Raw genomic sequence first — 26,773 nt, forward strand, 5'->3', positions numbered from 1 at the left:
TAAATCAAAATGGATCGTAAGGATTCTACGGTTTTATTATTAAAATCTTGTACATAAGAGGATATACCAAAATCACGAATGAACTGTTGTAATTATAATAAAAATTAAAATGTTCGTAGAGAGGTATAATTATCGATTAAATTCATGATTCGTTAGTGTAAGTGCGTACGTGTGCGCACGGCGGGAAATTTCCTTACGATCATATACAGATGAAAAAGAGGAAAGAAATCGATCATAGGATTCTTTGTCGATCGATGGACGATACAGCGTTTTCATTTTTTACGAAATTCCCGCTACATTATCATGACCGATGCGATAGTTATACATGCCATAAGTCGGAAATCAAGATAGCAAATCTGCGTTATCTACAGTCGAGAACACGTTTTAGTTTTGCCGTTACATTCTAATTATTGCGTGAATATATTTAAGGGGATAAAAGAACTAATACATAGCTTCATATACGCGATATTTAATTGTGAACTTCGCTTTTATCCCGAACAGTTCTACCTCTCGTTCTGTTAACGCGTTATGTACGTATGGTAAATAATAATAAGATTTAAAGTAATGTGTGCACGCGACTCGCACGAAACTAAATGGTCCAAGCAAAATAAGTGAAAAAATTGCATCAAAAAAAAAAAAAGAAAACGACAAAAAGATGTTTGTTATATCGATGAGAAAATATATATTATATATAAAAATATACATATATATTTAAGGACCTTTGTCGTTGAACTTTACGAAATAAGGTGTTTCACGAAAATACATTTGATTACTTACCATACTGAGTGCTTTGTCCAGAGGCTCGTACTCGACATAGTCACTTACAAATTTTCCACACCCCTGCCACGTGTACAGTTCTGGATATGGCAGTGTACTTCGTCTGATAGTAGTAGACACGAATTTCTGCAAGACAAACGATTTAAACTATGAAAACATTTCCTATTTCGTAATTTTGTTTTCTTACTCTACATGTTACTTTATTGCGGCAAGATTATTTCCCCCTCCCCCCCCACACACACACACCCACCCACCAAAAGAAAAAACAATATTTTTTCGTGTATTTATTTTTGTTCCCGATTTTCTTCTATTTCCCATGCGACGTGTGAAGCGTTTTTAAGTTTGCTTTTTAACTTTCCTCGTGTAGATACGTTTTTATGGAATAAGGGAACATCGTTCGACGAAACGATCGTTCTTTCTATCGTGGTGATGACAACGCGCGAAACGTTAGATGCGCGTTAAAGGGAAATAATCTTGCGGTTAGCAAAGCATATTTATAAAAGTAACACACAATAGGAAACCAAAGTAAAGAAAAGGTACTGTCGAATGACAGTACGTGTAAATAAGACTGTGACAATGCACTTATGCGCAAAGTGCATACTATGTATTGTAGTTCATTTAAAACGTATATAAATAAATGTATAGCGAAATTTATTTTTATTATTTAGATTGTAGAAGGAGTTTCGAGTGTATTAGAAAAATTCCTACTACACAGTTGTATTTCCATTACTTACGTTAAATCAAGAACAAACGAATAAGAAAAAAATATTGATAATGGAGAGAAAAACTTAGTCTACATCAAGAATGACATTCCTCGTTACCTTTGAAAACAACACTCTTGAACGACTCAAAGAAAATTTCTTGATGCTGATCATTTTATTTATAAACACGTTTTAATCTTTATACGGAAGAATTAATGCCTTTGTATAATGAGTCGAAACAAATATTCATCGAGTGAATACACGGAAAAGAAGCAAATAAAATAAGAAAATATTCGCATAATTCTTTAACTTATCCTTTTTTACCGAAAAGATGTACCGGGTATGCAGTCGTAAGTAACGAGAAATGAAATTTTCCTTACTGGAAGATACTTGAACGTGAGAATACAGGTTAAGTCTGTTTTAAAGAGTACCACCTCGTTGCAGGTGGATGATTACGCAGACGGATCGTTTCTTTTTTTTGGCACTGAATATACATATTTTTCACGAACGTCGTTTCGTTTCGTTTGTATAAAAGTTACTTACTGTTTAGATAAAGAGAAATAACGAAACACGTGTTGTAATGTGCAGAAAAAAGCGTATAATGTAAATATATATGATATAAACATTCGAGAATCTTCTCAGCTAATTACGATAAATCCAGTTAAAGAGTACTGTACATTACTATTGTTCGCCATTTTGAAATATTTAAAAATCAAGTACGCGACGGTTCGAGAGATCGCGTCAACGACGTATATCGATTTGTAGCTATTCCAACGGACGATCTCTGCGTTTTTTAAGCGGTAAAAATCTTCGATCACGCGAAAGACGGTGTTGAATAAATAACCTAATATTGAAAAAATTATCGTAGGATGAAGGAACCGATAAATCGAAACTAACGTTCGAATTTCGATTAATACCTTTATTTTAATACTTAAAAAATGATTAATTTTAACGAAATGAAATATAAATAAAAATAGAATTATTCAAACAACTGACATTTTCATAAAGACGTATTCATCACCATGATCCAAACTTTAATCCAATTACGTAATTTCCATAGAGCATGTTATCTTTGATAATACGTATATTGTTATTAAAACTGAATGGTCAAAACTATCGATTCTGTAATTTTTAAAAAATTTTATAAATTTACAACAATACGTTTTTTTCCAACATGTATAATTTCTCCTAAAGTCATAAAGGATTGATGCCTTAAAGTAAATTTTATATTTTAATCTGGTGTTAGGGTTTTCAACCACGAACGAGGAACGATAGAAATGAATCGTTCATAGACCGCAGTCTCATTCGAATCCCGAACTTCATCGTACATTTAATAATTTACTTACTTGCACACCGCATTCATTTTCGCACACTAGCAATAGCGGTTTTCGATTTGGATATTTCACGTGAAATTGTTGTCGAAAATTTTCGGCGTACCACGCAAGCAGCTTCTCTTTATCGCTGACACTACAATAACTATTCGGAAGTGTTTTTAGGTAGAGATCTTTTGTGCGGTCAACTTCGGGCCAACACAGTTTGATTAGACATAATTCTTGTTGCACTTCCTGTATGTGTTCTCGCGTTATTTCAAGAATACTTTCGTACGTTGATTCTTTCTTCGACCTATCATCTTCCTCTTCCGAATAAGTTGATACACTTTCATAACTTTCATGACTTTCGTGACTTTCGACTTCTTCGGTCATTTGTAATTTCATAATAAATAAATAAATGATTCAGAACAGAGGTAAGGTTAATAACTTCACCGTTATAACTTCAGCTTGTTATTGTTATTTATTTGTATCTAAGGTAGACATGATTCAAATCGTTCCTTAAGAATTGTTTATTGCCACGGTAACTTATGAAAACAATGTGTTTTACACATATACAGTATACGGTAATTTTTAGAATGCTCGATAGGCGGCAGCATCTTCCGTGCATGTTTGAGCCACGAATCAGCTGTAAAAAGATACGATGGACGTATCAGTTGTAACCTTTTCGTTGCCTTTTATACGTCAGGTGTTACGATTAGAACACACACGCGTCAACATTTATTAAATTAGTAAAATCACGGATAATGCATAGACTTTTTATCGTATGTGGTGTGTAGTTTTTCTCTGCGATACAAGGGAGCGTATATTTACAAGGATTTCTCGTTATGACATCTGTAAAAAGGATCGTAAAACGGTGGATATATGTACTTCAGTTACCAACGATATATCGACGGTAGGTAAATTTTATATTCCATTTGAATACGTATGTACATAATTATTCGGAGATTTCCTGGATATTTAGAATTTATATTTTAAAAATAAATTACATTTCGCGCAGAAAGTGGCATGCAATAATAAGCGTCATAATTTTATTAATGAAATTTTTCACATACATATCATTGGTATAAAACATACGCGTTATTAGAACAAAAATACATACAAGCTATGAAAACGATGCTCACGATGGTATATATATTTTATTTATAAACTATAAATATAATAAATTGGATCGATCTTTTCGTAATATGTAACAAGACCAATGAAACTGAAACATATAATTAGTTATAAATGTGTTATATTATTTTAAAAATGACTTTGCGTTCTTCAAAATTTATGCGATTTAGGTCCAAAAAGATTTGGTAATGCCATATGCACCATCGAGCCAATTTTACTACTAATCATCGAGCTCATCTTTCGTATATCTCTCGTCTCGATAAAAGAACTTCAACCGCATTTCTCTCCTATAATATTATTCATTCATTCACGTCATGGATTCTCGTGTGTTACACGAAAGTCGATCGAAGCATCGAATTATATCATCGCTCCGATGAGCAACTTCAATTCGCGTCATTTGAATCTTGCCGCCACTTTTGAGCTGCCTCCCGTCTGGCATCCGGTACTAATTGCGATTGCATACCACCTAAAACGTTGCTCGTCGCTTCTGTGGCTAAGATAATTGGCTTCACAACAGTCGGTGGTATTTGTCGTAACACACCTCCTACAGCACCAGAGACTCCTTTTTGTTCGTGTTCTTCGCTAGCTACACGAACTAATTGATTTGCCGTTTCTCCTAAGCCCTGAAATTAAAAAATAAAATTAGCGATCTTATACTCTCCAGTATTTTATCGTTCCAATAATTTACCTCTTTTACTAGCATATACGCATTGGCCATCCCTTCTCGAATATCCAATGGCTGACTATATCTTTTCCGGCGTCCTTTCTGTCCCTTGTGTTTACGCCTCACGCTTGGACCAGGGCTCACCATATCATAAGCTGTCTCGGCTGTACTTTGTATAGCGTGTATCAACCGAGAAGTCAATTCCAACGCCGCCATCGCGGTAGACGTCGTGAAACTGTTCGCACCTCGTTGTAATCCTCTGAATATCCTACCATCTTTCTGGTATTGTTCGATAGGCAACCAGAACAAATCCCTTATTCCTTGAACTGTAACAAGCATATTATCGTGCTTAAATATATATTACATTGTTCTGAATTTTATTTACAATACGACGAACATATACTTACACAATTGTACTAACGAGTGCATGGGACCGACACCGCCAAGTAAACTTGGAAGTTGATTCTTCTTTATATCTTGCAACCATTCGGAAAGTAAAAACGTTACTAATTTATCGAATCCCAGAAGTCCGTGCCGATGTGTTAATCTTTTCAGTCTTAATTCGGAGCAATTCAACTGCGCCAGGCCCATTAGAAGCCCTGCCAACGGCCCATGAGTGAGGTCTACACGCTTTCCATGATAATCCAATCGAACAAGGACTTCAGGCGAAAATATCACACTCCTAACATAAATCAAATAAATCAAGCTTCGATATTATATATCAAAAAGATACATTAGTCTATAACTATTGTTCGAATATTATTTATAATTCTATTAATATTACCTAAAATATATTGGTTGACAATCTTCGTGAACTTCATGCGTCGGTTTCGTCTTCACATTGTTTTCTTTGATCATCAATTCATCCTCCAAGAGTATCAATAAGTTCGGATCTACGCTATCGTTTTGTGATGTATTCGTTGGCGTTGGTACGTTAGGCGCGGAATCGTTCACACTCATAACCGGTGGGTGATGCGTCGGTGTTCCTTGCTTGGACACTGGGGCGGATTGCGAATTGTTAGGTACACTAGAATTTTCTTGAGCTTGCTTCGAACCGTTACCCAATTCGTTGAAAAATTCTATCAAGAACAGTAGGCTATCCTGGTCGATATTTAATCGCAACGGCAGTAGACTGAGTTTTAAACAACATTCTTGAGCACTTAATCTTGGGTCCGGTCTGACATGCACCGCTTTCATGGCAAACATGTTCGCGTGAGACTGTCTCGGTTTTGCTTCACTGCTATATTGATACAAGAACTTGTTGATGTGCGAGGATGCCAGTCTATCTCTGATTTCTATCTCGTTTACCAATAATATTTGTCTTGCTGCTTCTGTCGTGTTTTCCGGATAAACTTCGTGTTGAAAGCGCACTTTATTCAACTGAAGTTCCATTAAAATATCATGACGGCGGCCAGGACCTCCCATTACTTGCCAATCGGTTGTTTCTTTACATTTTCCACGTGGTGAATTTGGCGCACTTCCAAAATGTACTTCGTTCGAATTAGACTTATTGAAAGCTACGCCATCCCACCATGGTGACCTAGGTCTGTAAGCGTAAATGATATATTGCGTACAATGCATATGAATCGGTCACGTCAATATTTAATGACTAGGATGCATACTTATCTTGAGGCGCCGTGTTAGGACGAACCATAATATCATTGATACCGACTTGTTTCTTGGCTGTCGGTTGCAGAGCTTCGAAATCTTTTCCTCCGTACATGTGCCATATCAGAGTCATTTCACAAAGGGTATACCTTAAAATTGGAGCTGGAAAATGTCTTGGCGCCTTAAGCAGATCAGTTTTACCGAGTGGAACCGCGAAGTGATTATCTATTATCCTTAAAGATTCTTGACAAAGCCAACGAACTTCTGGAACACCATGCCTGGGCATAATTCCTGTACCCGCTTCTTCTCCTAATATACAAAAATCTTCGTTGGGATCCTCAGCTTCTATATTACATTCTGTTTTGGTACATTTCTCGGAACTTTTACACATTTCAGGTACTGTCTGTGAAGCAGGACGAGACTCGTCGGGGAAGAAAAACACTTCCACCTGATTTTCATTCACTAACGTATTACCGTCTGTATTCGAAGGTATTCCTGTAACATAATTCTTACGAAATAATAGATATAGGATGTTTCCTCTTCTACCACTTGATATTACCTTTTACCGTTTCTTCCATTGCCTCTTTCATCAAACTGTTAACACGTTCAACTTGACTCTTACTAAGAGTGTTAATACACTCATCCCCTAGAAGACTTTCTTCGTCGCCAGAACTTGGTACGGTAATACTACTTTCGGCGTTTTCCATGTTCGGCAAAAGATCTCCATCATTGGCAAAATAAGTTAACAATTGAATAAGAGCACGTGCCGAATCTGAACAAGTCCGAACATGCAACATGTTATTGCTTGCCCTTAAATCCACTCTAGGTGCACCACCGCACATTTTATCGTTTAATCTCAGCGACAATTCAAACAATCCTACGTCCATTACGCACACATAATCCCGACGAAGATCCACACCTTTCCCTAATTTGTTAGATACGAACAAGGCAATGTCTTCTGCTATAAAACGTAATGTCGAAGTGTTTGTATGCGCAGCAATATTGCTGGAAACACTAAAATTATCAAGTGTTACCATTGACCTTAATGGCAGATGAATTGGTCTGAAATCATGTGAATTCCCTATTACATTATTGTGCTTAGCGAATATTGTTTAAGTCAATGAAAATAAGAACCTGTAATCGACCGTGCAATTCCAAAGATGCAAGTGTAATTCTGTTAATATTCCTGGTGGAGAATATCCAGCAACGGGATGATCGGCTACGTCCAAACAATCTGTCAACTGTGTAAACCATGATGTACCAGTGTTACACATTCTATGCCTTAATGTAGCATTTGCAATGCCTACCGCTACTCTGAAAGTCTATTTCGAAACAACTTATGATTATCCAATCGATTAATGAAAATGACAATTTTATTCGGAGTTTAAAAGAAAAAAGAAAAAGAAAAAAAAAGAGAAAAAAGAGGGGGAGGGGGGAGGGAAAGAAACGAACTTTAATACGGTGCGTTTGATGAGCAGCTTGTATCCTAATAGCGAGCATCACCATATCATCATTATTGTTTGTTCCCATTACGTTCTCGTTTAGCCCGCTTTTATATATAGTGTTTTGACAATGTTGCGGAATGTCGCTATTAATAGGTCTGAGTGACGGTGGTTGCAAAGGAGTCGTCATTAATCCACAATGATCCAAAGACATCCCCCTTATCATGGCGCAAACGTAACCCAGATTTGAATTTCCTTTGTACGCGGTTACCGAAAATATCGTCGCATCTTCTAATCGAATTATTAATTCGCCTTGTTGCCCAGGGATGACGTTGCGCATTGAGTCACGAACAGGAGTATACATACAGAGAAGACCTTGATCTATATTCAAAATTAGTGCTAGATTGCTCTGACCATTTCTCGACATGTTGTTTTGATGTTGCCTATAATGTTTGTCGGCTGCAGAATAAAATATACCCCCTTCCTCCGAGTCCGAATCGGAATCATACTGAATCCTGCTTTTACACGTGCTAAATCTTAAAACAGAAAATTATTCATCTTCTTAATCGAATATATAAAAATTATATTATCTGCTTTTAATGTTGGTTACCTAGGATAAACAGATTCTTGCAACAAGGTGGATGCCAGATCGAGACCTATGTGATTTTCCATGTGCGTACCATACTTCGGTCTTGGCGCTGATGGTTTCCATAAAAAAAGATCAGTATTGAATCTATTGTATAGCAATTCGTACAGATGTTTCGATGGTATTTGGACGGAAACACACGGGAAGTTAATTTCTAATTGTATTCTAGAACTACGGATGCCTTCGTCCATAAACTCTAACATCTCTTCTCGATTTCCTGGTATGATTAATTCTTCGCCCTCTCTGTTAAATTCATAGAGTCAGATATATGTCGCGTCATGCTTTCGTAAATTACAAGATACTATCATGCAAACCTTTGTTCCGAATCATTCTTGTCGCCTTGTGTAGGGGGTTTCGAATGAGGGGTATCAGATTCATGAATAACACGCTTTGAACTGAACGGAGATGGCTGATGTTTAGGCGTATTTTCTAGAGTTTCATCAAAACTAGAATCTGGCTCCCCTTCAGAGCTATCTTCCAGCTGATCGCTTAAACGTTGTGGATAGATCGTAATAACTATTCTAGCCCAATCAAATCCTTCGTTAACTTGTTGACACGATGCATTATTTTTTTCATGAGTTGTAACTTTGCCTATATTTAATGGAACGTCTGTCTCCGTTTCTGCATACGAAAGCAGTAACTTTCGGAATTGAATTTCGAAATGTTTTTTCACAGAATGCGGACGATTCTTCGAGAAAATTGAATGCGGGCGAGAATGAATTTGTGCATCTGTCATTTTCAAAATCATGTAATCTGTTCTCACTGATCTCTTCCACCATGGTGCCCGATTCATATCGTGCAAAGGTCTCAAATCTGGTATTGGAAACCTATTTTTAAATTATTGTACATGAAATGTTTTATAATTTCGATGGATCTTTGTTTCTATGTACGTGTATGTAAATTACCTTAATTTTATTGTACATTGCGACGAAGATACGTTTATCATAGCAGCAAAGTCTGACAAAGTGGGACTTTCTATGGCTTGATAGAATAAACTTTGTTGATTCTAAAAATTATATAGCAAGAAAATAATGGAAACTGCACAGTTTAGTAAATTAATATAGTAATAATACAAACTGGTAACTTACTGTATTCTTATTACTAGATACAGTATTACAAACGCAGATAGGTTGCGGATTAAGTAGGGCACATATCCTATCTACAATAGTTATATCCACTTCAGTTTTGCACGGTTCCAATACGATACTAAAAGGAAAATTGTAATGAAATTAAGTCAAACTGACATGTTTCAAACATATATATACTTACTCAATTGTTGTATGCGGATCTGCACATTTCAATAATTGAGCATATCCTGTATTTTCAATGTGCTCTACATATTTAAATTTCATTTTAAAGTCTGTTTTATTAGCGAAGCCAAAATTCGTTGAATCCTCCTTTGGAAATGTAAGCAGTTCAACAAATTCACTTGATGGTGTCACGTTTGCTCCAGAATTATTTGAATCAATTAAACATTCTACAATTTCTAAGCTAGCTAAAGTTAGTGTCCCAGATACTACGGAGAACCATGAAACATTTTTTTCTCTCCCTTCAATTACTAACGGCGCAGCAAGTAATCTATAATAAGCAATAAAGGACTTAATTCGAGGTTTCATATTTCATTTGTCATATACTAATTTTAGATACCTAATATGACTTAAATGGCAAGCTTCTAAGAGTACTTTTGATGCCTTATCAAAGTCTTTGTTTCCATATCCTCCAGCTCTGAACATTCCTAATTGTCTGAAAAATTCGTCCGCCGAATTTTTCATCTGACGTATACTGGAACACGTTAAACCACCTCCTTCTACGCACGTGGTTAGTATGTCTTCGTGTAGTAGGATTACAGCTATGGAAGATACCCTTACGTGAAAATGAGATGTTTCAGCAGATGGACTATTATCCACACTATGTCTGTGTTTCTGTTGCTTTGGTAAATTTGTTGCTGAATTTTTTAAACTAATACTACTAGATAATATACTCCCGTCCATGCTAATATTATTGCTTGTGATCGAGTCATTCATTGATGTTGAACCAGGTAACCGCATCGGTAAAAACTCGTCTTTATTATCTGACTCATCTAAAGATGCCGTCGACCATCCTTGTGCATGCCTTAAATCCTGTTAGAAAATTTTCTTGATCATAATATATTCTTTCCAATATTTTGAAATTGCACTATTACAACTTTTATAGTATACCATAGAACGTAATCCTTGAGTTGGATGTATTTGATGAATAAGTTCTCGTTCGACGCGATTAAAGTCACTACCAGCCATAGGCTTTTCCGTACACGCTCTTGGCGCAACATTACTAACATCTTCTAAATCTGGAGAAGCCAGTCCATGCCCTAATTCCAATAACACATGCACTTGTCGTGGACTTAAAAATGAAGTAAAGGATCCCAATGTCACTTCTAATTCTACCTGAAGTAATTAGTTCTCTTTTATTTCATACCAAACACATTATAATTTGAAGCCATTATTCTTTTTTATATTAAATAAACCAAATTAATAATTAAGTTTTACCTTTGGTCCTGAAACACCCTCTCCTTGCTTTAATTTTAATCTTATCTCCTGTCTGCCTGCTAACTTAGCAAACATTATAGGATTTGATTCGCTTAAATTATTAATAATATTTGCTTCCGGAGGAGTTTGCATATTTTGAGTAGGAGATATTTGTGCAGAAGAAAAATGACCATCTGAATTCTGTAATGGAAAACTTCCTTAAAAAATTTTCAGTCACATATTTTTCTTACTAGATCTAGTAAAAGATGTTACTTTAGAATCTGGTGTAGAACCTCTGCTTGTTGTTATAATGCTTCTAGAGAAAGTTCTTGCTCGAGATGGAAATTCATCTGTGTGGAACGTCACACCTTCTAAATAAAATCTTTTTGTTGTGAATGCTGACACAACATATCCTTTTGTTGACTGACTAGGATCTAATGAAGTACTGCTTGGATCTAAGCCTGCTTCGTCCGAATATTCAAGATTTTTTATACACATTTCTATTGCAACCCCCGTTGAAGAATCTAGTGGCACATGTTCCAAACGTATTACAGTATCTATAAATCTTACTTTCACCCTACATAAAACTGAAATGCATAAATATTATATATATTCTAACAATATCTCGTCACCACTTTCCTGAAACATTTGCAAATCCTTACTTGAATCTATTGTTTGTGCAAACAATTCAACTCCTTCTAATGGCTGTGAATTTCCAGCATTTTTTGCATCTTCCTGTAAGCACTCTTGCGCAAGTTGCATGCTGGATGTCATAGAGCTCCACATAGACTCAAACATCGAAGTTCCAGTTTTTGCTCTCTGTCTAGGCTGAACGGTTAATCTTAAACTGGTAACTTCTACGTAACTAGCTTCACTAAGCAAAGCTGACCATGGTATGCTAACAGACATTTCTGATACAAAACCATCAACAAATTCTAATGGAAGTTGTTGTTGCTCTCCCATTTCGTTAAGGGCCTGTTGAAAAAAAAAATTCACATGCATATTTATAAATCTTTTTATTCACATTTAAATGTCATTACGGGCAAACAAATAACTTCACGCATGGCCTAAAGTAATTGCCTTATCTTTATTTTTAGCTGAGGGCTAACAAAGAAACATAAAACAAAGAAAATGACAGTACCTGTACATCAAGGCTGACATTGGTTACACGACCAGTTCCATTGTACAGATCTACAGTGAGCTGATCCAATGTCAATTTTTCCTCCAAAAATTGACCCAGATATCGTTGTAGGAGATACCTGCAAGCTCGTTTCTTGATCCCCTGAGACCAAGGAATGCATCCCAACCAAGACATATTTTCTACCCACGTTTGACAATCTAATCTATGAAAAACATGGAATTTTCGAAAATAACTCTTGTCATGCGTCTCGTTATTAGGCCTGTTATTCGGGCACAGTGTAGGAACAGCAATTTATCCACGTGAATTCCATCTTTCCAACACGTGTCCACTTTGGTGCAATGATCCTTAACATAATACGGTGATTCGGATATAACGGGGTTCTAGCTGCGTAATATTTTCCTTCGGATGCAACTACACACGCATACACACACGCACGCCCGCATACATAGAATTCTGACTATCGGACAAACACTATGAAATGAAACACTGGTGTCTCATTGACTGAAATCAGCTGACTATGGAGAGAGATGGACCGATACCTCTGTTTTCCAATGTTCCTTCCCCTTTCCCGTATCGATGGATTTTTCGTTTTATATTTTTCTTCCCAGATCTTATGTAAAAACTTTATCATGTTCAACTATTTTCATAGTTTTTTGCATTGATGAACGCGGGCATCTTCAGTTTCATTTTCCTATAACGAATGAAATAATACAAAAAGTTGAGGAATGAAATTAAATAATTATATCCTATGCTTTTCTGAATGTTACTTTTTGAAAGATATTTAAGGGAAAATTCTTTTGTTCTTCGTTAATTTTAAAACGTATAAGATATAGGTGAAAATTATTTTTATTATAATATTACTATATAGGTGTTTGAATGCATATGTATGAAAGAATATAATTTTTTGGAAGAGAAGATCGTACGATGAACAACTAGATGTATTCTTTTTATTGTGTTTCTTTTTTAAATGCACATGCAAATTGCTCTTTAAACCGAATCGAAGTATGAAGCATTTATATCTTTATTCTTGTCTTCAACAATTTAAATTATTTGTTATGTATTATTCATGTTTCATGAACAATTGTTTTTCGACAAACAATTCGCTCTTCTTAAATATCGTTTAGAAGTTAATCGTTTAATCATGGTTTTTTAAAAGTCAATGTAATCGATGTAGGATATTTTTAAAATGTTTACTAGCCTGAATGTGTCTACGTTCATAGTAATTTCTGTATATAATTTACTAATAAGTTCACGTATGTGGAAATTGGTTGATCTGTCATTCGGATTGTTTGATAATTTGCTAAAATTAATTAATGATTATATTTTCTGTTCCTACAGATAACAAAGAAATTTTCATTTGTCATTTGAAAGATGGCACTAACCAATATCTTACTTCTTAGTCAGATATCTGGATATGTCGTAGCTCTTGTTTTATCACTTTGTATCATCATACCAATGAGTTTGCATGAAGACGAATTTAGGTAGTTGTCATTCTAAATAAAACCGAGTCTCGATATAACAAATATTATTAGAATGTATATACATGGAAATAGATATGTTATGCACTAATTAACATTTGTTTACAGAGGACATTGTCTGTTGTTCTCAACAGGAACTTGGCAAGAATCAGACGGTCAGTTTGTAGTAAATTGGGCCTCACAAGCTTACTGTAATTACACGATATTTGTTGGTTTGATGTTGTTGTTAACATCTGCGGTTCAAATTTATCGACTTTCATTGCTTATGTACCGTGGAGAAGATAGTTCCTTCCTATCTGCATTCATAGATGTTGTCAGTTCAATATTCCTTACAACAATCGCTTTAATCGCTGCAATTATTATTACGCTTGGATTTATGACTTGGTGTCAATGTATGACCAAAAGATTTCCATCTTGCGAATTGGCAGCTGGGAATGACATTGACAAAGCTGATGGTATAGACACAACTGGTTTTCACATTGAATTAGCTGCAGTCCAATTTGGTACATGGACCAGTTTGTCTATTTGGGTTGGCCTGTCAGTATTCGCAGTATTAAAATTGTTACGATATCATCAATTAGAAAATATGAAGGTTTCAATGTACAGAGAAAGGCAAAGATTAATAGAAGCTGCCAGAAGTAACGAAATACAAGAATCGACTTAAAAATTTTGATCGCCTAAAATTCTTAAAATGGTAGTATTTTTTTATTCTATTATTCTTACTCTTCAGAGAAATATTTATACCCTATGAAGTCAGTTTTCCAAACGCACACTTTGTTGTAATCAATATAATCATAAACATTTAATGTGATCCAAGATGAATAATTTAATCTATTAAGGAGTTGTAAAACTGTATTTACAGAAGTAAGAAGTTATAATGTTGAAATGAATATGGCTTATACTTAAAAGATATAATTTACTAGCTATACCTTTGTGTTTATACATATCAAGACTTTATAAAATTGCAATTTATGCTTTAAATTAGGATTTAGGTTTAATTTAACTGATAGTATTTTAGTTTTTTTTATTGTGTATTATATTTCTGCCCAATTGTATATACAGTATGTAACAATGATATAAATTACATTAAAATATATTATTGAGAAATATATTACATAGAGAATTGGTGATATTTGTAAGTATAGATATACACAATTATATTCCATGAACGTATGTATGTAAATTAAGAGTTCCATGTTATAAATAAGCATACATAAATGTAGTAAGAACTATATTTTGTAAATATAAATGTTATATATATTCTCATAATATATCAGAATTATAATAATATATTGATATTTATTATATGAAAGAGGTGAAACAAATAAATACCAGGTTATTAAGAAAACAGAAATTTCTTAAATAAAACCATATTAGGTTAAAATTACTCTACATATTCCAAGAGCATTTCTACGGCTTCCCACGGGACACTTTCTTAAAGGTGGATCAATAATTACGAATGGTGCAATGTCTATTGACATACATTCCAAGTCAAATGTAGTTTCATTCACTCCTATTACTCCATCAGGGGCACAAGGACCACCTCTAGTTCTTAGAGGATAACATGTATTATTATATCGTACTAAGCCATCTTCCAGGCAAGGATTTTTTACACATTTCGGTATAACTTCATCCTTAGGAAGTACAACATAATTCTGTGGTGCACAAGGTCCTTGCCTATATGCTTCATGACAACTATCATTCAATGGAAAATATAGAAATCTAGGTCTACAATCGCATACCCATGTACTTTTACTTCCAGCTCCAGGATAAAGAAGCATGCCTTTGGGACATGTATTTGGTGCAGCCACTGGAATACGTTCTGTTATCTAAAACAAAATGAAAAACATTGTCTGATTTTCGTTATATTATATTATTAGTCGTCTCCTTCCTTATGCCCCTTAATTATAATTACCGCCGCATTGCCGCTCACGTGAGATATCTCTTCATTATTTGGAAATACAATATCCTGACAGGATATTATATAATTGCATATTACTAATGTGATACCAAAAACTATGCACTTCATTTTTTATGTATAATATAATAAGATCTCCATATAAAATTGGAAGAAGTATTTGGCCTTCTTGAAAGTCGTAAATTATTTAAATTTTGTGATTAATGCTACATAGACATAATCAAGTAAACTTCAATTATAAAAAAAAGTAAGTAAAGATGCTGACACTTTGTAGTATACTGTACCTATGAATGACCTGAAATAACCCTGGAGTGAGTGGAGATTTCAAGGGCAAGTATAGTTAAATACAATAAGAAAGTTAAAATCAATGACCAATCAACATTAAGCATTTACTGGTAATTCAAGTTTCACTCCCACTACTTTTCAGTATACAGTTCTATATTCTTTTTCTAATACAGATAAAATGTATGAACTTTGAATATAAAAATTATTAACTCAAAACATCATATTTACTGTATTTTATGTTTATTAAGTGCTTCATCGCATTCATAACTGATTAACTACATTCTCCTTCCATAAATGGATCATATATTTTTCTAATATCACGTCCACTTTGTACAAAGGAACTATCATTAAATCCTGGATAAGATTTAAGCTCCACATAAAGATCAATCAATTGATTAATACTTAATTCATTAAATTGAGTAAATATATTATAATCTTTTTCTATTAATTTTACACCAAAACCTGGTATTATTTTCCTAAAACATTTGTATTAATAAAAATATTTACATATTAATATATTTTAAAAACATTCTGAGTAAATGTTACTTCTGTACAGTTATACTCACTCCATTGCTGGTATTATCTTCCTTGATGGATTATATAAATAATGTCGAATAAAATGCCAAAAATATATCAGCTGTTCCCTTCCACCAAATAATGATAAAATATTAGATTTTGGTTCTAATTTAACAACATAAAATAGTTCATCAAAATCCTCAGACGTAAACTTTGTAATCTTTGATCTTTTGGATTTTTGCATTGGTAGAAATCCTTGTCTATCTAATGTTCCAAACATTGTAGAATTAAATACTACGTTAAACATAGTGTATAAAACTAAATTATTTTTTTTGTGGCATGTCAATCTCTAAAAAGACAACAAATCAACAATTATAGCAATCTAAAAGTTTCTTAAGCTTCATTTAAGTAAAAGTGTTACAAAGTGTTTTGACATATATATAAAAAAGAAAAGTCTAAAGTAGCAGTACTGACATTCCATATAGATGGTGGTAATGCAAGATAAAAAATTGTTCTTCCATGCATCATGAAGCCTGTTTGAAATATTATACTTAATATTAAATGTCTTATAAATACACATTTAGTTACTGTTCCAATTATTTGCATACAACTTTTCTCTTCCCATTTTCTTTTTGGTATATTATTAAATAGATTACATAAGTGTGCATTAGTTACATTAAATGACTCATGTAAATTTAACCATTTGGTTATCCCAAGAAGATTTGCTTTTGTTATGTTAACTCGATTAGGATAGATTGCTTCTAAACTTCGTAATTCTTCATAAAATTGATTATGACTTTCATACAAATGTATAAATGGTACACCAGCATCTAACAACCTTCTTGTTAATAAACCATAGCCAGGATTTAATTCAATCACGTAACACGTATTTTCTAATAAATCATCTTTAATCAATGTAACAAACTTATTGCTTATATTATCATGTATTAAATATGGCTCGACTTTATTTAATGACGAATAATTTCTTATAAGTTTCTCCCTAAATATTGGATCGATATTACTTAAATATTTGTCAAGTTTAAAAAGATTTTTATCGATTTTATCATTTTTTGTATCTGAATAGTTTGAGTTGGCTTGGTACTGTGGTGATTGCATAAAACTAAAATATGAAATACGTTTTCTTGTCAAAGAATGAATGACGTTATTATGCAATTTCCTAACTTGTACTGTACATGAAATCGACAATGTTATAAATTTATGATATAACATTGTTTTTATTCCTTTGGACAGTAATAACTATTATATTGCGTAGAAACGTATTTGAGGTTATTTGAGGTATTTGAGGTTAGGCCCATACATTATAGTTTGATATAGAAATCGAACAGAAAATATAAAAGAAATCTCACTTTATCACGTTTTCTGATTGTTATTTTGAAAATCTAGTTATAAAATGTCATTGTTCTTTTTCTCTTGCTGTAATTGAATATTTATTAATGTTCTGGGATCTGTACACATAAAGAGTAGATTGAACGATAGAACGCGAGACTTTGATGGTTTTGGTATAAAATGATCTGTGATATTAAAAAAATGATACTAACTTTTTATAACATCTTTATGATATGCTTAAAGAAAAATAATATTGAAAAATTGTAGGTATCCGTTGTGATTAATATCATAATTAAATGCTTGTACAATGTTATTATATGGGTAGTTATCTGCTTTGTTATAATATTGTACATTGCTCTTTTAATTGAGCTGATATTACGAATTTGTAAGTATTTTAACTTTTCTTTCTATATTTATCTTTTTTCACGAATAAATCATTTTTCGTTGGTTATATTTTTTTACAATTTGGAAATAATAATATGTAGGTATATTTAGAAGAATTATATTACATATATTTACAATTAGTGCTAATTTATTAATGGGTTTATCAATGAAACAAAGGAAATAGTTTAATAAATGATTTCTATCTTACAACGCATATTTAAATTTCTGATACTTCGATTTGAAATAAATAAAATTAAATAGTTCTAAAAGTCTTTAGTTGATTGTTTTCACAAATCATATACAATGTGACCTACATATATTAAAAACTTTCGGTGGAAATAATTTTTCGAAATATTATAATACTAGTATAGGCGGGAGGGGGGAGGGGAGAAATAAATATTGAAATAAAAATTATATTTCACTTTATACATATGTTAAAGCTTCCGTTGTATAAAAAAATATGTATAAAGAATTTTGTTTTGTTTAATTTACTGCTACTATATTAAAGAATTAGTATGCAACTTTGGAAAGAATCTATTGTGTGTTTTGCCCAATATAGCCTTGAGAGTTAACATTACTTTCTAATCTTTTTGTTTAATTTTTTTATAGCTTGTGATCCGGATACTGGATACAATCATGTGTATAGTATATATTTGAAGCATTGTCAATAAGAGATTCAGTTTCTTTTAAAAAGAGAAGTGTGAATATTTATTAATATTAAACAGAACAGTTGTAAAATGGCACAAAGTGCTTGTTTATTATCTCGAATAGTGGCTTCTTCTATAACTGCTACAGTAAGAGCAGGTAAAATTATAAGAGATGTTATGGCTCATGGAGGCCTAAATATAGTAGAGAAAGGCAAGGATGATTTACAAACTGAAGCTGATCGTTGTGCTCAAAGGTGTATTATTGCCTCATTAAGCCAGCAATTTCCAAATATTACCATTATTGGTGAAGAAGGAGCATCAAACTGTGAAGTACCGTCTGATTGGATTGTAACAGATGTGGATCAAGAAGTACTAAAATTAAAGTTACCAGCCTATCTGGAAGATATTGATCCTAAAGATGTGTGTATTTGGGTAGATCCATTGGATGGTATATATGTATATTGCTTATTTCAATCATCTTATGTTATCATAGTTTATTTGCCAAATATGTTTATGAAATTGAATTAATATTTTTAGGAACGTCAGAGTATGCACAAGGTCTTGTGGAACATGTTACAGTACTAGTAGGAGTGGCAGTTGGACATAGGGCAGTTGGAGGTATAATTCATCAACCATATTATAAAAATACGGAAAATGAAATACTAGGACGCACGCTCTGGGGTATTAATGGTGTAGGATTTGGTGGGTTTGCACCAACTCCTCCACCAGAAGGAAAAAGAATAATCACAACTACAAGGTATAATCGGATTTTAAAATGGTTGAGATTGCTGTTGTCTTAAACAGAAAATTACAAACATGTTACATTCTTTCAGTTCACATTCAGATAGCAATGTTCAAGCAGCTATAAATGCTTTGTCTCCTGATGAAGTTTTACGAGTTGGTGGTGCAGGGTATAAGGTAATATAATTAGTGTAGTTATTATTTTTTAGTTATTTAGTAATATTTTATATATGATATATTGTTGACATATTGTTTCTCAGATAACTTCATTGTTGTTATTTATTCAACAGGTGATACTTTTAATGGAAGGCAAGGCTCATGCTTATGTGTTTGCTAGTAAAGGTTGCAAAAGGTGGGATACTTGTGCCCCTGAAGCTATTCTTTACGCAGTTGGTGGCACACTAACTGACATTTATGGAGAGCAGTATTCCTATAATGCAGAAACAGCATATTCAAATGACAAAGGTGTGTTAGCTACTGCCCCTGGTCAAACTCATCAATGGTATTTAAATCATATACCATACGAAATAAAGCAAAAATTAGGACAGTAGTGTCTATAACTTTATAGAAAATGTTTTAATATATATTTAAATAGGATATTAAAAGATTTTGAGAATATGGCTGGAATAGAATATTTCAACTTTTTTCTTTTTGCATTTCAAACTTTTTATAATTTAGTAAGAAGTAAATTAAAAATATGTTCTGATACAATTTCACTAAATATCTATAGTTATAGTATCTTTTAAGCATCTTCGGAGCAAATGTAAATATAAAGGAAGAATATATTTAAATTGGAAATGTTTCATTCCTTTTCGTTGTCAATTTTTTACAATTTTGATCTGGGTGTATCGTGCAGGATTCGTCGTAGGATTTTCCCCGATGCAGTTCGTGGAATATTTTCAATGAATTTAACACCACCTCGAAGTCGTTTATGGCTTGATACACGTTCTGAAACATTTTCTATTAATTAGATATGAAACAGCTAATTAAAAAAGTTAGCATGTTAGTTAAAAAATTTACCATTTACGAATTTAATAATATCTTCTGCTGTTATATTAGATCCTTCTTGCTTAACAACAAAAGCAGCCGGTAGTTCGCCTGCTTCTTCATGCGGTAGTCCAATAACCGCCGCGTCTTTAATTTCAGGGCAGGTTAATAATATTGCTTCTAATTCAGCTGGTGGAACTTGAAATCCCTTGTATTTAATAAGTTCTTTCATACGATCTACTATATAGAAATAGCCCTGTTCATCGTAATATCCTACATCTCCTGAATGCAACCAACCATCTTTATCGATTGTTGCCGCGGTAGCTTGTTCATTATCGCAGTACCCTTTCATTATTATATCTCCTTTGAAACATAATTCTCCTACATTGTTTGGTCCTAGGGGTTTACTTGATTCATCTCCATCAATTGGTATTACTTTAGCTACATGTTAAAAAAAGGTATCAGAGACAAATTTGTAAAACATTACTTTTTAGTTTTTACCTGATACACCTGGAACTAACGTTCCTACACTTGCATATTTCGTATTATTATCAGGTGAAAATATTACTGCCAAAGTAGTTTCTGTTAATCCATATCCTTGTTTTATTATTGGCATATTTAATCTCTTTACAACCATCTTTGCAATTTCCTCAGATAAAGGTGCTGCACCACACCTAATTAAGTAATTAAGTAAGAGATACGAATTCTCGATTTTTGATAAAATAAAACATCATTTCCTAGTGGGATGTGCTAAATAATTGAACTCACCAAATCTCTTTAATGCTAGATAAATTATATTTATCTACAATAGGATGTTTCGCTAAAAACACCATAAGTGGTGGCACAACAGTTATGTGTTCGATTTTGTACTTTTCTATGGTATGTAAGAACAGTTTCTCTTCAAAACGTGGAAGAATTACGTTTTTATTTCCAAAAACGAGTGCTACCAGCATCACGGAAAAGGAATACACATGGAAGAATGGTAATAAAGCTAAACCTGTTGTATTGGTATTTAGAATATTAGGCGATGCAACTGCTAGATTATTTATCACAGACAATAAGTTTTTGTCTGTTAACATTACTCCTTTTGGCAATCCTGTAGTACCACTAGAGCATGAAATAACTGTCACGTGATCATTAACATCTACAGAACAGGCGTGGAAGTTGTTATCAACAATTATGTTTGATGTTAGAGTTTTAATACTTGGTAATTTACTATCTACGGCTTCTGTTAACATTATAAGCTTTGGTGACCAGAATAGCTGAGGAATAACTTTGTATATATTCTTTGCTCCGATTGCTGATACAAAAATGTATTTTGGTTTTGATATATTTAATGCATGTTTTAATTCTCTTTCTGTATAAAGTGGATTTAACGGGCAGACAGTAACACCTAAATAAAATGCAGCACATACAACTGTACAATATTCTAGATTGTTTTCACTACATATAGCTATCCGATCATCTTTTTTTAGTCCTTCTTTATTAAAGGCAATTGCCAATTTCCGACTAATGTCCAAAATATCTTTAAAAGTTTGTGACTTTCCTGTATAAGCATTTATCTGAAAAAATTTGTATTTTCAGTTAATATGAAGTAAATATATTATTCCTAAATGGTTTTTAATGTAATAAAAGATGATTTACCTGTGCTACCCAAGAACCACGAACACTTAATTGATTTAATATCAATTGTCCTAATGTTACATTCTTGAATTCCAAATTGGGCAATGACGGTCCATGTAAAATATTTTTTTCTTGCATATTGAGAAAACCTTTTTGCGTGTTTTATAACGTGCTGAAAAAAATAACTGTCTTCTATTTAGTAAAATGAAGATTAGTAAGGTATGCGATAAGCATCTTATTTGAATATTTATGCCACAGGTTAATTAAAGTTTATCTACCTAATTATGCAAACAAAGAAACTATAATTTTCGGTTAGATTAAATTGAATATTCTTTTGTAGGTAATATGATTACATTTATTTACATTGAGTATTATTTATTATTTACATTGAGTATATTATGTTCATTTACCTACGATTATATGTATATGCTTTTTTCACACTTACTAGCGGTATATAAAGCGATCTTAAGAGCTAAAATATAGGGAGTGGTAAAGTAAAATAATTATATATTTAATTTTCATATTAATCAATCAGCATTTTTTCTTAGAAAAATTTGTATTTGTAAATATAGCATTGATCAATTTATTTAAAATGCTATACAAACCCCAATCCCTTTATTTTTAATACCTGTTTCTTATTATTATTTACAATTTAAAGTTGTCAATTTTATGACGTATATACACTGCCGAAGATGGCAGCACGTATTGCGAGATTGAAGGAAGTGAAGATTGTACATATGTATACACTGATAGAGTTTAGGGTTTCGTAAATCTATGTTATAGGTTAAATATGGGTGAACAGTGAAAACAGTTGTGCTCGTTTAATTTATATACAAATTTTTGGAAAACGATTAAAGAAAGACGTGTACCGTGTGCGGAAACACGACGATCGATACAAAAATATGGGTGTACCAGCATTTTTTCGATGGTTGAGTCGGAAGTATCCTTCTATAATAGTAGAATGTATCGAGCAAAAGGTAGGTTAGATTGTCTATTTTTGTGAAGAATATTCCCCTTGTAATACACAAAAGTAGATGTAAAACTTGTATTTTTATTGTGAATTTATAGCCGATAACTACGAATGGTGTACGGGTACCTGTGAATTCGGCAGATCCTAATCCAAACGGAATAGAATTTGACAACTTGTATCTTGACATGAATGGTATCATACATCCTTGTACACATCCAGAAGATAAGTAAGTATTTTTGGTATAGTAATTATTAATTTACAAGATGATTAAACAAACATCATATAATATCTTTATAGGCCAGCGCCAAAAAATGAGGAAGAAATGATGGAAGCCATTTTTGAATGCATTGATCGCTTATTTCGTATTGTGAGACCAAGAAAATTACTTTACATGGCAATTGATGGAGTTGTAAGCTTTTATATGAAACTGTTAAAGAATTTGCGCGTGTACAATTATTATATTCACGTTGATTATATCTATAGGCACCCAGAGCAAAAATGAACCAACAGAGATCAAGACGATTTAGAGCTTCAAAAGAAGCAAGTGAAAAAGTTAACGAAATAAAGAGAATACGTTCCGAATTAACTCTCAAAGGGGCGTCCTTGCCCCCAGAAAAACCAAAAGAAGATCATTTCGATAGCAATTGTATTACGCCGGTTTGTATAACATTATTTTGATATATTGAATCCCATATACGAAGAATAATTTTTGGATATAATTTAATTACAGGGTACACCATTTATGGCAAGATTGTCAAAGTGTTTGCATTACTACATACACGATCGTTTAAATAATGATCCTGGTTGGAGAAATATAAAAGTAATTTTAAGTGATGCGAATGTACCAGGTGAAGGAGAACATAAAATAATGGATTTTATACGTAAACAAAGAGGTAAGTAAGCAATTAAATATTTAGAATATCATTGTATTATATGGAATATTAAATGTAAAATATTTTTGTTTATGTAACAGCACAACCGGATCATGATCCCAACACACAACACGTTTTATGTGGAGCCGATGCTGATTTAATTATGTTAGGACTTGCAACACACGAACCTAATTTTACTATTATTCGTGAAGAATTTAAGCCAAATAAGCCGAAACCATGCGATATATGTGGTCAATTAGGACATGAAATGCAAGAGTGTACAGGTGCAGAGGTTAATCAAGGAGACGAAGCAAATAATTTTGGATCTGAATGCCAGTATATATTTGTGCGGTTAAATGTCCTCAGAGAATACTTAGAAAGAGAGTTGCAAATGCCTAATCTACCATTTAAATACGATTTCGAGCGAGTTATCGATGATTGGGTATTCATGTGTTTCTTCGTAGGAAACGATTTTCTTCCGCATCTTCCATCTCTGGAGATTAGAGAAGGGGCAATTGATAGACTCGTTAATTTGTATAAAAAAGCTGTATATAAAACAGGAGTACGTAATACATGTTAAAGACAAAAATATCCGATCAGCTGTTCATACGTACAGTAAACAAAGCAAGAAACATTCAATAATAACACTTAATTACAGGGATTTTTGACAGATAGTGGAGATGTAAATTTAGACAGAGTTCAACTTATAATGTCTGAGCTGGGCGATGTCGAAGACGAAATTTTCAAGAAAAGACAACAGAATGAATTAGCCTTCAAGCAACGTGAAAAAGATAAAAAGAAACTATTGCTGGGAGTCGGTAATAACAAACCAAAGTGGATTCCTACGGGACAATTTGCACCAACTGTATGTTTTAACTTACAGTTAATAAAGATTTATCTTAATAGCGTCGTTTAATAGATATATCTTTATTACAGCGTATCGGTGAACATGTGAGTCCAGTACAAAACGCACGTTATGAAGCTTATCAGATGCGTGTTCATGGTCAAAATTATCATACAAGTGCAAAAAGAAGTTCTCAGGAGATGTTAGAAAGTATGATGCGTCCTGAGGTACGTTTTAGATCTCTATTTTTATTCGTACATAGTTTGTTCGTAAATATATCGATTGTTCGTAGAATTCAACTAATCAGCTAATGAAACGTAAAAGAGAGTTAGTTGAAGATGACTCGGACGACGATCAAGTACACGATGAAGTTAGATTGTGGGAGGATGGCTTCAAAGATCGTTATTACGAATCGAAATTCGACGTGTCTCCTGATAATTTAGCATTCAGGTAAGATAAGTTATATAGATAGTTATATATAAGTAATATAGATTTTGAATTATAATAAATTTTATTTAATTACATACAGGAATAACGTAGCGTTGCAGTATGTGCGCGGTTTATGTTGGGTTTTACGATATTACTATCAAGGTTGTGCTTCGTGGAAATGGTATTTTCCGTATCATTACGCACCATTCGCTAGCGATTTCATCAATATCGGTGGTCTTTCTACCGAATTTGAGAAAGGAACTACACCAGTAAGTACTTTGAGATTGAATCAATCATCACAAAGAATGTATTTTCCTTGTTTTGGATATTTTAGTTCCGTCCATTAGAGCAATTGATGGGTGTATTTCCAGCAGCTAGCAGTAAACATATACCTGCGCCGTGGGCAAAATTAATGATCAATCCGGTAGGTTGAAATTCCTTATATGTAAATTATATGACATATAATTTCCGATACTTATCAAATTTTTTATATAACTTGCATTAGAGATCGCCGATTATCGACTTCTATCCGGAAGATTTTAAGATTGATTTAAACGGTAAAAAATTTGCTTGGCAAGGAATAGCTCTACTTCCTTTTGTGGACGAGAAACGATTGTTCAAGGCATTGGAGCCTTATTACGATTGCTTAACAGAGGCAGAAAGTACGTCTATTTCAATAAATAATAAGATTTATATATGATTTCTTTAAAGTTCATAATTTAATATCGATATTAATGTTTTTAGAGAAACGAAACGTCGAAGGAGACAACCGGCTATACGTAGGACTTGGCAATAGTGGTTATAATTTTATAAAGGGACTTTATACGAATCACGTATTATTCGACGCAGAAACTCAAATATGCATAGACAACATGCGAGGTGTGGTCCTGTTAGCAGACGATTGCGTCGGAGATGGGGCTACTTTACCTTCACCCATAAACGGTCTACCAGTCAGGAATAATAAAGTATATTGGTACGTATGAAATACACTAGATCTTAAAATAAAAGTACATATTTCATCTTAAATCAGAAGTACAATTTTTATCTTTTTTTCTGTTATAGTGCCAGATTCAGAGATCCAAAATATAGCAGTAATTTCATTTTCCCTGCGAGGAAGTTGAAGGGTGTCAGAGAACCACCAAGAGTTTTGAAACCTCAAGACTTTGATCAAATGAATCGTAATACTGGAAACACTTGGAAACCACAAATTGGTTTCACTCCTTCCACACAAGTAGCTACATTGAACGATGCAGGTCGAAGAATACTTAGGTAGGTTACAATATTACAAATCTTTATAGTATTTCTAGTATTTAATCAATTTAACATGAACATATAAACACAGATATACGTTTTTTTGTACGTAGACATTACACGAACCACAATGGAGTGCCACCACCGTACAATCCCGTATCGATGCCACAGTCGCTGTATCCAGCACATCACGGTAAGTTACAATTTTAAATATATTAAATTAATCGATCGATCTTGAGATATCTGTTGATATTCAAAGGACAATTAAGAATTAAGAAATAAAGTACACGAGTCTGATTTATATTAGAAAACAAAGTGGTCACCGCGCGTCAAGTCCTATGCTCAATGTGAGTCACAACCCTTGATCTGTCAAACAATACCGTGCTTATTAGAACCAAATTGAAGCGCACGCGACTCTTTCAGATTACCAACAACACAATTCTTCGTTGAATAAAAACCACGTACGAGTGGTATTCATTGTTTTCTGCACCCTATCAGAAGTCGCGGCGACACCCCATCTCGTTATTTGTCTACGTGTTTCGTGTTCTATGTTC

The 26,773-nt window shown here is 33.3% G+C and overlaps 8 protein-coding genes across 9 annotated transcripts in view; 3 read left to right on the forward strand and 5 right to left on the reverse strand.

Moving 5' to 3' along the window:
- Window positions 1-454: 454 nt before the first annotated feature.
- LOC139992223 (dynein regulatory complex subunit 7) lies at window positions 455-3,687 on the reverse strand. Its single transcript, XM_072012874.1, is given in 3 exon segments — window positions 455-723; window positions 726-903; window positions 2,825-3,687. Coding segments are annotated over 3 exon segments (585 nt in total). The 5' UTR covers window positions 3,194-3,687; the 3' UTR covers window positions 455-685.
- A 136-nt stretch (window positions 3,688-3,823) lies between these two features.
- On the reverse strand, window positions 3,824-12,427 carry Atg2 (Autophagy-related 2). The gene is made up of 19 exons (XM_072012780.1): window positions 11,928-12,427; window positions 11,449-11,761; window positions 11,060-11,373; window positions 10,808-10,987; window positions 10,481-10,705; window positions 9,930-10,402; window positions 9,552-9,860; window positions 9,371-9,488; window positions 9,188-9,288; window positions 8,597-9,109; window positions 8,247-8,525; window positions 7,647-8,172; window positions 7,329-7,516; window positions 6,754-7,256; window positions 6,209-6,689; window positions 5,371-6,132; window positions 4,994-5,268; window positions 4,611-4,912; window positions 3,824-4,545 (listed from the first exon to the last, which is right to left on the reverse strand). The coding sequence occupies exons 1-19, from the start codon at window positions 12,099-12,101 to the stop codon at window positions 4,306-4,308; spliced, it is 6,276 nt and encodes a 2,091-aa protein (XP_071868881.1). The 5' UTR covers window positions 12,102-12,427; the 3' UTR covers window positions 3,824-4,305.
- Window positions 12,428-13,265: 838 nt separating this feature from the next.
- On the forward strand, window positions 13,266-14,759 carry LOC139992210 (transmembrane protein 179). Its single transcript, XM_072012860.1, has 2 exons — window positions 13,266-13,408; window positions 13,514-14,759. Exons 1-2 carry the CDS (start codon window positions 13,299-13,301, stop codon window positions 14,067-14,069), a joined length of 666 nt encoding a protein of 221 aa, XP_071868961.1. The 5' UTR covers window positions 13,266-13,298; the 3' UTR covers window positions 14,070-14,759.
- Window positions 14,399-15,463, reverse strand: LOC139992216 (uncharacterized). Its single transcript, XM_072012866.1, has 2 exons — window positions 15,321-15,463; window positions 14,399-15,234 (listed from the first exon to the last, which is right to left on the reverse strand). Exons 1-2 carry the CDS (start codon window positions 15,432-15,434, stop codon window positions 14,779-14,781), a joined length of 570 nt encoding a protein of 189 aa, XP_071868967.1. The 5' UTR covers window positions 15,435-15,463; the 3' UTR covers window positions 14,399-14,778.
- Window positions 15,464-15,698: 235 nt separating this feature from the next.
- Mttfb2 (mitochondrial transcription factor B2) lies at window positions 15,699-17,517 on the reverse strand. Its single transcript, XM_072012873.1, has 3 exons — window positions 16,599-17,517; window positions 16,175-16,473; window positions 15,699-16,084 (listed from the first exon to the last, which is right to left on the reverse strand). The coding sequence occupies exons 1-3, from the start codon at window positions 17,352-17,354 to the stop codon at window positions 15,880-15,882; spliced, it is 1,260 nt and encodes a 419-aa protein (XP_071868974.1). The 5' UTR covers window positions 17,355-17,517; the 3' UTR covers window positions 15,699-15,879.
- Window positions 17,518-17,754: 237 nt separating this feature from the next.
- Window positions 17,755-20,048, forward strand: LOC139992204 (3'(2'),5'-bisphosphate nucleotidase 1). The gene is made up of 5 exons (XM_072012847.1): window positions 17,755-17,856; window positions 18,465-18,950; window positions 19,040-19,259; window positions 19,336-19,420; window positions 19,534-20,048. Exons 2-5 carry the CDS (start codon window positions 18,593-18,595, stop codon window positions 19,792-19,794), a joined length of 924 nt encoding a protein of 307 aa, XP_071868948.1. The 5' UTR covers window positions 17,755-17,856; window positions 18,465-18,592; the 3' UTR covers window positions 19,795-20,048.
- Window positions 20,049-20,058: 10 nt separating this feature from the next.
- Window positions 20,059-22,576, reverse strand: LOC139992190 (luciferin 4-monooxygenase). Of its 2 annotated transcripts, XM_072012823.1 has the most exons (7): window positions 22,459-22,542; window positions 22,264-22,325; window positions 21,875-22,025; window positions 20,999-21,792; window positions 20,732-20,904; window positions 20,264-20,671; window positions 20,059-20,191 (listed from the first exon to the last, which is right to left on the reverse strand). In XM_072012823.1, exons 3-7 carry the CDS (start codon window positions 21,989-21,991, stop codon window positions 20,070-20,072), a joined length of 1,614 nt encoding a protein of 537 aa, XP_071868924.1. In that variant the 5' UTR covers window positions 21,992-22,025; window positions 22,264-22,325; window positions 22,459-22,542; the 3' UTR covers window positions 20,059-20,069. The 2 variants fall into 2 exon arrangements, with proteins under 2 accessions (XP_071868924.1, XP_071868925.1); XM_072012824.1 differs by lacking the exon at window positions 22,264-22,325 and having other exon boundaries at window positions 22,459-22,576.
- A 10-nt stretch (window positions 22,577-22,586) lies between these two features.
- The window catches only part of Rat1 (5'-3' exoribonuclease 2 Rat1), a 29,081-nt gene continuing 24,894 nt past the window's right edge, over window positions 22,587-26,773 (forward strand). Inside the window, exons 1-15 of the mRNA XM_072012804.1 lie at window positions 22,587-22,830; window positions 22,922-23,049; window positions 23,121-23,232; window positions 23,307-23,480; window positions 23,554-23,716; window positions 23,797-24,257; window positions 24,354-24,560; window positions 24,632-24,766; window positions 24,832-24,989; window positions 25,069-25,237; window positions 25,303-25,392; window positions 25,474-25,630; window positions 25,713-25,941; window positions 26,031-26,237; window positions 26,333-26,412. Of these exons, the coding sequence (XP_071868905.1) occupies window positions 22,756-22,830; window positions 22,922-23,049; window positions 23,121-23,232; window positions 23,307-23,480; window positions 23,554-23,716; window positions 23,797-24,257; window positions 24,354-24,560; window positions 24,632-24,766; window positions 24,832-24,989; window positions 25,069-25,237; window positions 25,303-25,392; window positions 25,474-25,630; window positions 25,713-25,941; window positions 26,031-26,237; window positions 26,333-26,412 (2,545 nt within the window). The 5' untranslated portion in view covers window positions 22,587-22,755. The remainder of the gene's footprint in view (window positions 22,831-22,921; window positions 23,050-23,120; window positions 23,233-23,306; window positions 23,481-23,553; window positions 23,717-23,796; window positions 24,258-24,353; window positions 24,561-24,631; window positions 24,767-24,831; window positions 24,990-25,068; window positions 25,238-25,302; window positions 25,393-25,473; window positions 25,631-25,712; window positions 25,942-26,030; window positions 26,238-26,332; window positions 26,413-26,773) is intronic.

Source organism: Bombus fervidus, chromosome 11 (assembly GCF_041682495.2).
Source record: "Bombus fervidus isolate BK054 chromosome 11, iyBomFerv1, whole genome shotgun sequence".
Taxonomy (NCBI): Eukaryota; Metazoa; Arthropoda; class Insecta; order Hymenoptera; family Apidae; genus Bombus; species Bombus fervidus.

What these genes read in the sequence shown, in the direction of transcription:
- Atg2 (XM_072012780.1), bottom strand. Translation starts at nt 12,101, where the DNA reads ATGTCTTGGTTGGGATGCATTCCTTGGTCTCAGGGGATCAAGAAACGA. An exon ending in TATCTAGTAATAAGAATACA is followed by an intron (nt 9,289 to 9,370) that starts GTAAGTTACCAG and finishes TATAATTTTTAG; the next exon opens with AATCAACAAAGTTTATTCTA. An exon ending in TGTCAACCAATATATTTTAG is followed by an intron (nt 5,269 to 5,370) that starts GTAATATTAATA and finishes GATTTATGTTAG; the next exon opens with GAGTGTGATATTTTCGCCTG.
- LOC139992210 (XM_072012860.1), top strand. Translation starts at nt 13,299, where the DNA reads ATGGCACTAACCAATATCTTACTTCTTAGTCAGATATCTGGATATGTC. An exon ending in TTGCATGAAGACGAATTTAG is followed by an intron (nt 13,409 to 13,513) that starts GTAGTTGTCATT and finishes ATTTGTTTACAG; the next exon opens with AGGACATTGTCTGTTGTTCT.
- LOC139992204 (XM_072012847.1), top strand. Translation starts at nt 18,593, where the DNA reads ATGGCACAAAGTGCTTGTTTATTATCTCGAATAGTGGCTTCTTCTATA. An exon ending in TTGGGTAGATCCATTGGATG is followed by an intron (nt 18,951 to 19,039) that starts GTATATATGTAT and finishes TAATATTTTTAG; the next exon opens with GAACGTCAGAGTATGCACAA. An exon ending in TTGGTGGTGCAGGGTATAAG is followed by an intron (nt 19,421 to 19,533) that starts GTAATATAATTA and finishes TTTATTCAACAG; the next exon opens with GTGATACTTTTAATGGAAGG.
- Mttfb2 (XM_072012873.1), bottom strand. Translation starts at nt 17,354, where the DNA reads ATGTTATATCATAAATTTATAACATTGTCGATTTCATGTACAGTACAA. An exon ending in TACCACCATCTATATGGAAT is followed by an intron (nt 16,474 to 16,598) that starts GTCAGTACTGCT and finishes TTGTCTTTTTAG; the next exon opens with AGATTGACATGCCACAAAAA. An exon ending in AAGATAATACCAGCAATGGA is followed by an intron (nt 16,085 to 16,174) that starts GTGAGTATAACT and finishes CAAATGTTTTAG; the next exon opens with GAAAATAATACCAGGTTTTG.
- LOC139992190 (XM_072012824.1), bottom strand. Translation starts at nt 21,991, where the DNA reads ATGCAAGAAAAAAATATTTTACATGGACCGTCATTGCCCAATTTGGAA. An exon ending in TCTAGCATTAAAGAGATTTG is followed by an intron (nt 20,905 to 20,998) that starts GTGAGTTCAATT and finishes TTACTTAATTAG; the next exon opens with GTGTGGTGCAGCACCTTTAT. An exon ending in TATTATTAAATTCGTAAATG is followed by an intron (nt 20,192 to 20,263) that starts GTAAATTTTTTA and finishes AAAATGTTTCAG; the next exon opens with AACGTGTATCAAGCCATAAA.
- LOC139992216 (XM_072012866.1), bottom strand. Translation starts at nt 15,434, where the DNA reads ATGAAGTGCATAGTTTTTGGTATCACATTAGTAATATGCAATTATATA. An exon ending in ACGTGAGCGGCAATGCGGCG is followed by an intron (nt 15,235 to 15,320) that starts GTAATTATAATT and finishes ATTTTGTTTTAG; the next exon opens with ATAACAGAACGTATTCCAGT.